At 46.1% G+C, this 11660-nt stretch overlaps 1 protein-coding gene across 1 annotated transcript in view; it reads right to left on the bottom strand.

Annotated features, from left to right (window-relative positions):
* Positions 1-3382: 3382 nt before the first annotated feature.
* GM2A (GM2 ganglioside activator) overlaps positions 3383-11660 on the bottom strand; it is a 56943-nt gene continuing 48665 nt past the window's right edge. The window contains exons 3-4 of the mRNA XM_030212008.1: positions 9745-9927; positions 3383-3945 (exon numbers count right to left, since the gene is read on the bottom strand). Of these exons, the coding sequence (XP_030067868.1) occupies positions 3772-3945; positions 9745-9927 (357 nt within the window). The 3' untranslated portion in view covers positions 3383-3771. The remainder of the gene's footprint in view (positions 3946-9744; positions 9928-11660) is intronic.

The following is an 11660-nucleotide window of genomic DNA, read 5'->3' as shown; positions in this document are numbered from 1 at the left end:
TGTAGGGAGAGATGAGAGTGGAGACGTACTGAGGAGCTGCAGAGTGAATGCACTTATAGGTCAATAAGAGGAGTTTGAACTGTATGCGGAAACGGATAGGAAGCCAGTGAAGTGACTTGAGGAGAGGGCTAATATGAGCATAACGACACTGGCGGAATATTAGTCGTGCAGCAGAATTGTGAACAGATTGAAGAGGAGAGAGATGGCTAAGTGGGAGACCTGTGAGAAGCAAGTTGCAATAGTCTAAGCGAGAGGCGATAAGAGCATGGATGAGGGTTCTGGTAGTGTGCTCAGAAAGGAAAGGGCGAATTTTGCTGATATTATACAGAAAGAAACGACAGGTTTTAGCAGTCTGTTGAATATGTGCAGAGAAGGAGAGGGAGGAGTCGAAGATGACCCCAAGGTTACGAGCTGAAGAGACAGGAAGGCCGATATTCAGACCGCAAAAGAGAGCCTGGCTAACTCCCACGGTCAGCCTGGATATTCAATGCTGGGCCGTTTCCGGTGACCAGCATTGAACAGCTGGTTTATTTTTGGCTAAGTTAATATTCAGAGATAGCTAGTTAAATTTTACCAGCCAAAGATATTCCAACTATTTACACAGCCCGATGTGGCCACTTAAAATAGACAGCTATTCACTGGATATTTGGGGATAGCTGGCTATATCATGTGATGTAGCTTGTTATCTCATAGCCACTTACCAGGAATATTCAGCGGGGGATAGCCAGTTATCTAATACAAATAGCACAGACTCTAGCAAAACTTTTATAAAGAGTGCTCAAAAAGTACTTTGGAGGAAAAGCCCTCAGAAACCAATGGCAAATTGCCAAAGGTTTTGAACGCTGTTACGTGATGTGTATTGCAACGTATATAGCGTTCAGTTTCTATCATTGGGCTGTAATATAACTCCAAAGAAGAATATTTTAATATATATTTTTTTCTTGTTTTGGTTTTACTTCTTATGGTAACATTTAGCAATAGCCCTCTCAGATACTTGCAAGTAAGTGAACCTTCGGATTGTGGTGATGTGCACATTATTTTACTTCATTATTTTGACATTTGTAATTATTAATTTTGTTTCCCTAGACCCTTAGTGTTGCTAACAGCACTTTGTTCCTGAGGAAGCCTTGCCGGGGTGAAACGGTGGCCCCCGATGAACATTTAAAAGATAGTTCTGGATTCATAAGATTAAGTTAAGTGCAGATCTTTTGAATAACTTTATAATCTGTTGCTGAGTATCTGAGAGGGCTATTGCTAAATGTTACCATTAAGAAGTAAAACCAATAGAAGAAAAAAAATATATATACAAATATTCTTCTTTGGAATTATATTACAGCCCAATGATAGAAACTGAACGCTATATATGTTGCAATACACATCACGTAACAGCGTTCAAAACCTTCGGCAATTTGCCATTGGTTTCTGAGGGCTTTTCCTCCAAAGTACTTTTTGAGCACTCTTTATAAAAGTTTTGCTAGAGTCCGCGCTATTTGTATTAGTTTACTTTATTTTAGCTCTAGCACATACTGCAGTTATTAAATTTTGTCGATAGCCAGTTATCCCCTGCTGAATATCGCTAGATTGCTGGTTAAGTGCCATTTAACCAGCCAGGTGCCATTCCTGGCCAGTTAAATGGTTTTGAATATTGGGGGGGAAAAGAGAATCCAAGAACATCAAACTTACCGCGCAGAAGTTCAAAGTAAAAAAGGTTTATTAGAAGTTAAGCAATTGTAAGCCTGATTACAGCTGCATATAGAATCATCCTGAATTTCAATAAAAGTACCATAAAGCTGGAATTTTCTAAAAGAAAAGCATGATCACAGAACAAACAATTACAACTGAAGGCCCAAGAATTTGTTTTAATAATCATTTACACTTTTGTATTTTTTATTTTATTTAAAGAAACTTGATATATCGCAAAGAGCCAGAATGGCATCCATGCAGTTTACAATAAAAACAGTTACAATTTACTACCATCATAAAAGCTAAGAAATATTTGCTTTTAGACTTACGCACAAGCATGTCTCTAAGGACCTATACTAGGTATTCTTTGTTATCTTGGCTCATGTGTTTGCTGTTCTTCATTTCTAACCTCCAGTGCCACTGCTGTGCCCACCCTGCCCCATTCCGGTCCTTGGCCCACCTTAAATCTGACCTGCAGCTCCTTGCTAGAGTCTCCTATGCAGAAACTGCAAGTTTACTGAATAGAACCTCATGGTCTAGGCTGACATCCAGGACACTACATGAGTCCCATTACATGAGACTATGAAAATGGATTTCTGTTCTAAATACTATACTACCAGGACTCTAGGCTGCCTTGTTCTAACCTTCAGAACATAAGAAGTACCGTGCTAGGTCAAATGAATGGTCCATGAAGCCAAACACTCTGTCCGTGACAGCGGCCACTGCAGTTCACTTGGAAGTACCATCTAGTTTTAGTGGGCAGATACATGCCATGTAACTCACTCCTACTTTTAAAAAAATGCATACCTGTGTCTTCTACATAGTACCCTAAAATGATATAAGTATATAAAATACTGAGTGGATTGGAAAGGGTAGATGAGAATCACTTGTTTACTTTTTCAAAAATTACAAGGACTGTGGGACACACAATGAAGCTACTAAGCAGTAAATTTAGAACAAATCAGAAAAAAAAAATTTCTGCATTCAATGTGTAATTAAACTCTGAAATTTGTTGCTAGAGAATGTGGTAAAAGCAGTTAGCTTAGCGGGGTTTAAAAAGGTTTGAATATTTTCCTAAAAGAGAAGTCCATAAGCCATTATTAAGATGGACTTGGGAAAATCCACTATTTGTGTATTGGCCAGGTACTTGTGACCTGGGATCTCCACTGCTGGAATCAGGATGCTGGGAGGAGTAGTGTAGTGATTAATGTAGTGGCCTGAGAATCTGGGGAATTGAATTTGATTTCCACTGCAGCTCCTTGTGACTCTGGGCAAGTCACTTAACTCTCTATTGCCCCAGGTACAACATAAGTACCTGTATATAATATGTAAACTGCTTTGATTGTAACCACGGAAAGGCAGTATATCAAGTCCCATTCCCATTGGTGGACCTTTGGTCTGTCCCAGTATGGCAAGGCTTATGTTCTAAAAGAACAAAGGGAAAGAACAGAAATATGTTAAAAGTTTCAATTTTGGATAAAGATAATTTGCCCAGCTTCCAAATTTCCATGCAAACTGTGACCAGCTTTTAACAAAGACTATAGGAGATATGGAAGCTCATTTTCAAAACACATAGACTTACAAAGTTCCATAGTGACATATGTAACTTTGTAAGTCTATGTGCTCTGAAAATGAGCACCATGCTGTGCACATCAAGGGGCCCTTTTACTAAAGGGCATTAAGCCCTATTGCATATGGCAGACTCTATGTTTTACTATACCTGCAGTTTGTTATCATCTTTTTTTTTTTCTTTTCTCTCACTTGAATGGTGTTCCATTTCTGCTTTTTGAATTGTTATGTAAACCGGTTTGCTGCTTACTGATGACAGGCGGTACATAAAGTTCAATAAACCATAAACCACATTCATGGAGGAAGCCGGGAAGGAGATGAAATGACACCAGCTCGGTATCAAACACCGAGGGGGCTAGTTCAGACTGAAAATCAGATTGGCTGCTAGTGACAAGAAACATTACAATGATCTCAACTGCATATACAAGAGGAAGGGCAGAACAGAAATATTGCTTATGATGGTGAAGGGCACGCTCCCGGATCAGCTGTGCTTGCCGCTTCTCCTCTGCCTTCTGCTTTCTATTTCCAGTGCCAGCCAGAATTCGACTTTAGGGAAAAAGTTATCTTGATGCAGCCCACCACCTGATTGCCGCTGCTCACGGTCACCGTCGTGCGATAGTTGCCGTTGGCAGCCCAGGAGGGCAAGGATACATCGGGCAAGTAGAAGTTACTCTCTGGAAAGGAGTAGACACCCTGTGGAGTTGAAATCAAAGGGAAGACATGACATCTGGTTTAAAATAACAGCAGCAAAGAGTACAGCCTGACCCGGTGGCTCTGTGCATGACACTGCCATGAGGAAGGGTGTGGTGAAGAACCCATGGATTGGCAAGGGGAAGGAAAGGGAAGACAAGACGAGCCCATGGATACTTCTGCTCCGCCTAAACTGGGAAGTACCCAGGTGAAACAGCAGCTGGCTGCATGGTATGAAGGCTTGGTAGAAAAAGGGAAAAGGTGGCTAGTCCAGAAGGGGAGTTAAGAGAGCATGTTTACAACTGTTGGGTATTGGGGTGGTGGTCAGGAGATAGTGCTGGCCAAGTTGGGTGGGACCCTTTTATTCTCCCTGTGGTGATTAAGAGAGGAGGGAGAGGGGAAAGGTAGTGCTCTACTTAAACTGCTTTATATGAACTGCTGGGGGGGGGGGGGGGGGTTCTTTGAACCCTTTGAACTGCTGTGTTTTGGGAATTGCTTGGCATGAACTGCTTTATATGAACTGCTGGGATTTCTTCTCTGAACCCTTTGAACTACTGTGTTTTGGGAATTGCTTGGCATAAACTGCTTTATTTGAACTGCTGGGGTGCTTGAACTATTTTCTTTGGGTTAACTACTGTATTTTGGGAATCATTCCTTTTTGGAGTGCAGGGTTTTGGACATTGGGGGCCAAGCCGCTTGGACAGCAGAGTGTGGGGGGGATGCACAAAAGTCCTCGTTAGAGCCGTTCCATACCGAATTGCATAGCGAATCGGTAGGGAACGGCTTTGCACGAAGGAAAGGGAATGCAAATGAGCTGCTCGTTGCAGCTCACTTGCATTCTCTAACCCTTCGTAAAACCATTGTATAATTGGCCGGTAGAGCATGCGCAGAGCAGCCTAGCGTTATGCTGGCTGCTCTGCGCATGCCAAGGATGTCAGAAAAAAAAACCAAATAAACATGTCCTTTATTGACGGCCTTGCCCCCTCCCCCGCCTGAGGTCCTTTATTGACGGCCTTGCCCCCCCCAGCCCGAGGTCACCGCCGCTCCCCCCTGCATTGAAAACATAACTTTAGGCAGCCCCGGCCCCCCTCCCTTCCTCCCTTTCTCCTCCCTTCCTTGAAATAACAGCTCCCGCCATCCTCCGTCCCATGGCCCCGCCCCCGCAGCCCCCCTGAGGCCGTTGCTGCCGCTCCCCCCCTCCACTGGGCCCCCCTCCATCTGATACTGGGCCCTTACGTCAGACGAGGGTGGGTCCAGGAGGAAAGGAGGGAAGTCCGAAGAGGCGATCAGCTGTTCTTGCCGGTGCAGCGCCTTCACACAGGGGTGAGAGGCGCTGTGAGGGCCCGGTATCAGACGGAGGGGGGGGGAGCGGTGGCGACGACGCACAGGGGCGGAGGATGGCGGGAGCTGTCATTTCAAAGAAAGGAGGAGAAAGGGAGGGAGGGAGGGGGGCCAGGGCTGCCCAAAGTTATGATTTCAATGCAGGGGGGAGCGGGGAGCAGCGACGACCTCGGGCGGGGGGGAGGGGCAAGGCCGTCAATAAAGGACGCTCCTGACGAGCGTTTTTGCCCCCTCCCAATTTTTTTTTTACATTTCAGTTTTCGAGGCCCGTACAGACCTCTCGTTAGCTTTCCTGGAGTTTTCCAGCGTTAGGGCAAGCGGAAAACCTTAGTGCATCTCATTTCAATAGGGTTTCAAAAAAATTTGCTCATCTACATTCCGTTTTCGTTCGCTGCTACCGTCGTCGGAAATTGGGCTTTACTGCATGCCAGGGTAATCTACTTGTTCGTTACAGGCTCGTTTAGTTTAGTGCATCTTGCCCTCAGTACCTTATGTACTCAGTGGATTACCATACTATTTGTTACCTGGAGGATTATCTCTCTATATAAAATGCACCTCCAACGTTCTATTGAAGCCTCACTTTTCCCAACGTTCTAAAAATGAGGCGGTGCACATCGATGCTGCTCCATGAGTGTATGCCCCGCCCTCTCGTCACAACGTGATGACACCGAAGGCGGAGCACTTACACTCAATGAATAGCATCGCCCACCCGTTCCTACTCGAAAAAAAAGGGACGTCAGACGCATCGCGAACGCGAACGAGCAGCAAGAAAGGGAGGACTACCGTCGCCCCACCCTCGCATCACAAAGCGATGACAACGAGGGCAGAGCACTGACACTTGGGAGGAAGCGAGGGAGGAAAGCAGCATGAACGTGGGAGGGAGGGAGCGAGCCTGCCTGAACGTAGGAGGGAGGGAGGCAGGCAGCCAGACTGAACGTCGGAGGGAGGGAGGGAGCCAGCCAGCCAGCCAGAACGTGGGAGGGAGGGAGGCAGCTTGAACAAGGCAGTGTTAGAGAGGGCCACGACCCTGAAAGGCGGAGGGAGGGAGGGGGGCCACGACCCTGAAGCTGGGAGGGGGGAGGGGAGGAAAAAGGGGAGGGGAGGGGAAGGAAGGGGGAGAGGGAAGATGGGGGGGGGGGGGGGGGCGGGAGACAGAGGGGGACCCCTGCCGCACACTCTCATTCATTCTCACACACACACTCTCACACAGACAGCCTCACTCTATGTCACAAGGCAGGCAGCCAGCCTGATCGTCGGAGGGAGGGAGGGAGCGAGCCAGGCAGCCAGCCAGCCAGCCAGAACGTGGGAGGGAGGGAGGCAACTTGAACGAGGCAGTGGGAGAGAGGGCCATGACCCTGAAAGGCGGAGGGAGGGGGACCACGACCCTGAAGCTGGGAGGGGAGGAAAAAGGGTAGGGGGAGGGGAAGGAAGGGGGAGAGGGATGACGGGGGCAGGAGACAGAGGGGGGGCCCCTGCCGCCCACTCTCACTCTCTCTCACACACACATTCTCACACAGACAGCCTCACTCTATGTCACACACACTCTATCTCTCTCACACAGTCACTCTTACACACACTCTCTCAAACATACACACTACGATGAAAACCTTGCTAGCGCCCGTTTCATTGGTCTCAGAAACGGGCCTTTTTTTTTTACTAGTCTTATATGTTTTGTGCCTAAATAAACTGCAAATTGCCTCCGTGATGAGCTGGACCTGTACATAGAGGGCGGAGTAGGACGTCCCCAGGGGGATCCGAAGCGGGAGACTTCAAAATACATTAACTAATACACAAACATCAAACAGAAAGTACTGCCATATACTGTTCACCAAGGATAATCAATGAAGTAAAGAAGGCCTGAACAAAAAGCCGTATTTTAAACCGTTTCTTAAATTGCAGAATACTCAAGCACAGCTGACCAGGGGGCTCATTTTCAAAGCACTTAGGCTTACAAAATTCCATAGGTTACTTTGAAAATATGCCTCCGAAGTCATGCGTTCCACATTAGTGGTCTCGCTATTGAAAACGCTGAAGCTCTTCTCACAGCATAATGCATGGTTGTGACTAAATCCAAAGCTAATTGTTTCACGCTAGTTCTGTTATTAAGTTTCAATTTACTGTTTTCACGTTTACCTCATTTAGGGCTCCTTTTAAAAAGCAGCTTACCACTTGCTAAAAAGGAAGTACCGCCAGGCTACCACAGCAACCTGGCAATAGTTCCTACCCCCAGCGCACAGTCATGTCCAGTGCTACAAAAAGTACCTGTGCTGACTCTTCTCTCTCCTTCTCTGCACATATTCAACTGACTGCTAAAACCTGTCATTTCGCTCTCTAGAATATCACCAAAATTCATCCTTTTCTTTCTAAGCACACTACCAGAACCCTTATCCACACTCTTATCACCTTTCGCTTAGACTATTGCATCTTAATTCTCACAGGTCTCCCACTTAACCATCTCTCTCCTCTTCAATCTGTTCAAAATTCTGCTGCACGACTGATATTCCGCCAGTGTTGCTATGCTCATATTAACCCTCTCCTCAAGTCACTTCATTGGCTTCCTATCCATTTCCACATACAGTTCAAACTCCTCTTATTGACTTACAAGTGCATTAACTCTGCAGTTCCTCAGTACCTCTCTCCACTCTTATCTCTCCCTACACTCCTCCCTGGGAACTCTGCTCACTGAGTAAATCTCTCTTATCTGTACCCTTCTCCTCCACTGCTAACTCCAGACTCCGTTCCTTTTATCTTGTTGTACCATATGCCTGGAATAGACTTCCTGAGCCGGAATGTCAAGCTCCATCTCTGGCCATCTTCAAATCTAGGCTGAAAGCCCACCTTTTTGATGCTACTTTTAACTCCTAACCCTTACTCACTTGTTCAGTACTCATGTTTTATAATTTCCACCTTAGTAATTCCCTTATCCCTTATTTGTCCTGTTTGTCCTAATTAGATTGTAAGCTCTGTCGAGTGTACAGCGCTGAGTACGTCTAGTAGCACTATAGAAATGATTAGTAGTGGTAGTTAGCATGGGAGCCCTTGCCACCACCTCAATGAGCGGTAAGGGCTCCCCCCTAAATGGCCGCACGGCAAGTGCTTCACTTGCCGCATAGCCATTTCCTGGAGAAAAAAAAAAGAAAGACCTATCTTTTTACCCTCTGCGGTAAAAGGGGGCCTCGGCACATGTCAAAAACACGTGCCAAGGCCAGCACAGGCCCCCTTTTCCTGCAACTTGGTAAAAGGGGCCCTTATTGTATTTATGTTTATTGTTGGTTATTTTACTATTGTTATGCTGATAACAGAATTTTTATGTTAACCTGTACCTGCTGTACACCGCCTTGGGTGAATCCCAATAAATAGTAAAGTCAGATCTTAACACTCTACCAGAAAGGGATAAACTGATAACAGTCTTAAAGTACCATGGTATCTTAGAATACAAAGCTTGGTGAATGAGAGACAAACACTTTGTACTGCACCCCTATTTTATACTGGTAACCAATGTAGTTCTCTCAGTACCGGTGTAATCTGATTAAATTTTGAGGCTGCAGCAGCACCGGTGTAATCTGATCAAATTTTGAGGCTGCAGCTACTAACCTTGCAGCAGCATTCTGTACAATGCAGTGGTGTAGCTACGGATGGGCCCGGGTGGGCACAGGCCCACCCATTCTTGGCTCAAGCCCACCTAAGACAATTCAGCACTGGCCACCTTACTCCCCTCTCTCCCTCATCCGGATCCAGCATTTGCCCCTGCTCGCTCATCCACGGCCTGGAACCCCCCCCCCCCCTTTCTAAACCTCTCCATTCCTGGTATATCTCACCAACTTCACAGGCGGGGGCAGCGATGTGCATCTGCTGCCTGTGCGTGCCCTGCAGGCTTCCCTCTGCCACGGCCCACCAAAAAGAAACCGGAATCAACATCAGTGAGGGTGGAATGTGGCAGAGGGAAGCCTGCGGAGACGGTGCAGGTAGTGGATGTGTGTGATTGCCACTGCACATGAAGTAGCTGAGGTACAAAGGAGATGGGGGACGAGCGGGTGGCTGTCATACCAAACACCAGATCTGGGGCGGAGGAGAGGGAGCAAGATGTAGGATAAAGGGGGGGGGCTAGTTTGGGAAGGCTCACCCAACTTAACTGTGGACCCATCCAAAATAACAGGGCTGGCTACACTCCTGGTACAATGTGTGGTGATTTTGGTAAAAGGGCCCCTAAATTCTGACAGATGGGCAAGCATCAAGACTGACCTGATATCCTATAGCAAGCAGAACATTCCATGTCATAAATTAGACCATCCAATGATTTGCATTTTACAACATGGAGCTGTTTGGGGTTTTTTTTTAAACATAATGGTCCATAAAATCATTCAGCCTTGGCATAGCTCTCCTACCCACACAGAGTTTCACTACCCATTGTTACTTTCACTTCTCTCTTCTCTGTTAGGACCAGGGTTGTTTTGTACTTACTGCTTTGAAGGGGCAGTGACAAAGTATGCCATAGGTCTCAAGCGGCTCTGGGCATGGCTGTCCTGGGGGGATCAAGTTATCCAAGATGTCACAGACATTGTCATAAGTGCAGCTTCCGATATGATCCACGCAGGGAACATCCACCCACAGATCCAAGATCTCCTTCTGCAGCTTTATGGCAACCTGAAAAGCAAATAGATATTGTGAGCATTATAGACACACGTCTGAATGAAATGGAGAGAGGCCTGTGAAGTCAGGGCAGCAGTGAAACAAATCCCAGCTCCATCCGCACTGTCCTCCCTACTATAAACAGAAAGTGTGTCAGAATCCTGCTGGTACAGGATTCAGCCCTTATATGGAAGACTGCCCCTAGCTTCAATACTGTAACACTTACTCTTTCCAAAAATACTAGGACCAGGGGGCATGCGATGAAGCTACAAAGTAGTATACTTAATATGAATCAGAGAAAATAAGAAAATGTGGAAAAGCCGGTTAGCTTAGTGGGGTTTAAAAAAGGTCTGGACAGCTTCCTAAAGGAAACGTCTATAGACCATTATTAAATTGACTTGGGGGGAAAATGCACTGCTTATTTCTGGGATAAGCAGCACAAAATGTATTGAACTTTTTCGGGATCTTGCCAGGTATTTGTGACCTGGATTGGCCACTGTTGGAAACAGGATGTTGGGCTTGATGGACCTTTGGTCTGTCCCAATATGTCAATACTTATGTACTTAAGATGTCGTCGGTGCCATTTTGTCACCCAGAACCAGACAGGGAGGGAGCGGAAGAGGACTGCCTCCACCTTGTTCTACTACACCATCAGGAATTAGCTCTAGGTAGCTGGAGAATTCAAGGGGGTGGAAGAGATTGACTTTGGGTACCTGGGGAGGGGCTCTGCATTGGGAGAGGGCCTTGAAGGGGGCTTGGGTGTTGGGGATCAGGGGGGTGCTCTTCTTTAAGTGCAGCCACACTATTAGCAGTCGTGACAGCTAGTATGCCGTACCAAATCCATGTGTCAGCTGTCACAGCCAGACACAACACTTTTACAAACCCTAGATGTCCCCAGGAGCAAGTGTAAATCCCAACATCCTTGTTTTTTTGTTGTTGCATTGCTGGCCTAGCAGTGAATGTTGTAGTTCAGTCTTTAGTCTAATCTTTATCCTCATTCCTATTTTTCATGCTATCTTTATATCTGTCCTTATTTGTGATTTATAATTTTTATGTAAATTTTTTTTTTTATTTTGCTCACACCTCTATCAGTAGTAGCTCAAGGTGAGTTACATTCAGGTACTCTGGATATTTCTCTGTCTTAAGGGCAGTATAACAAAGGTAAATAATGATGGTACAGAACACAGCAGGGGTTCAGACTCTTATGCTCTCCTTTGGCTGCAGGGGGGGGAGGGGAAGGCAGGGGCCACTACAAGAAACACATTCTATTGTCCTGTATTTCAATTCTAACTGTTAGTGTACTGCTGGTTTCAGGAGCTGGGCTGTGAAATGCGTAACTACAATGACTGATCAGAGCTACATGAAAATACAGTTCTGCTTCCAGCAAATGCCTAAAACAGCTCCAGAAACCTGCCCACCCCTTCCCCAGTCTGTACCTGATTATTAAAAGCAGCAGCAGGTGGCCAGCTGAGACCATCCACAGACCGCAAGGTATAACATTAACTGTGCAGCACTTAAACCAATGTGTTCACTTTGGAGTCTAAGGGGCCCTTTAACTAAGGCGCGCCAAAAAAATGGCCTGCGCTGGTGTAGGCGCATGTTTTGGACGCGCGCAGGTCTATTTTTCAGCGAGCCTGAAAAAAGGCCTTTTTTTGTGGCAAAATTAAAACCAGCACGCATCCATTTTCAGCCTGAGACCTTACTGCCACTCACTGACTTAGAGGTAAGGCCTCACGCATTAACCAGGC

Source organism: Microcaecilia unicolor, chromosome 8 (assembly GCF_901765095.1).
Source record: "Microcaecilia unicolor chromosome 8, aMicUni1.1, whole genome shotgun sequence".
Classification (NCBI taxonomy): Eukaryota; Metazoa; Chordata; class Amphibia; order Gymnophiona; family Siphonopidae; genus Microcaecilia; species Microcaecilia unicolor.
This window is presented reverse-complemented; position numbering and strand designations above follow the sequence as displayed.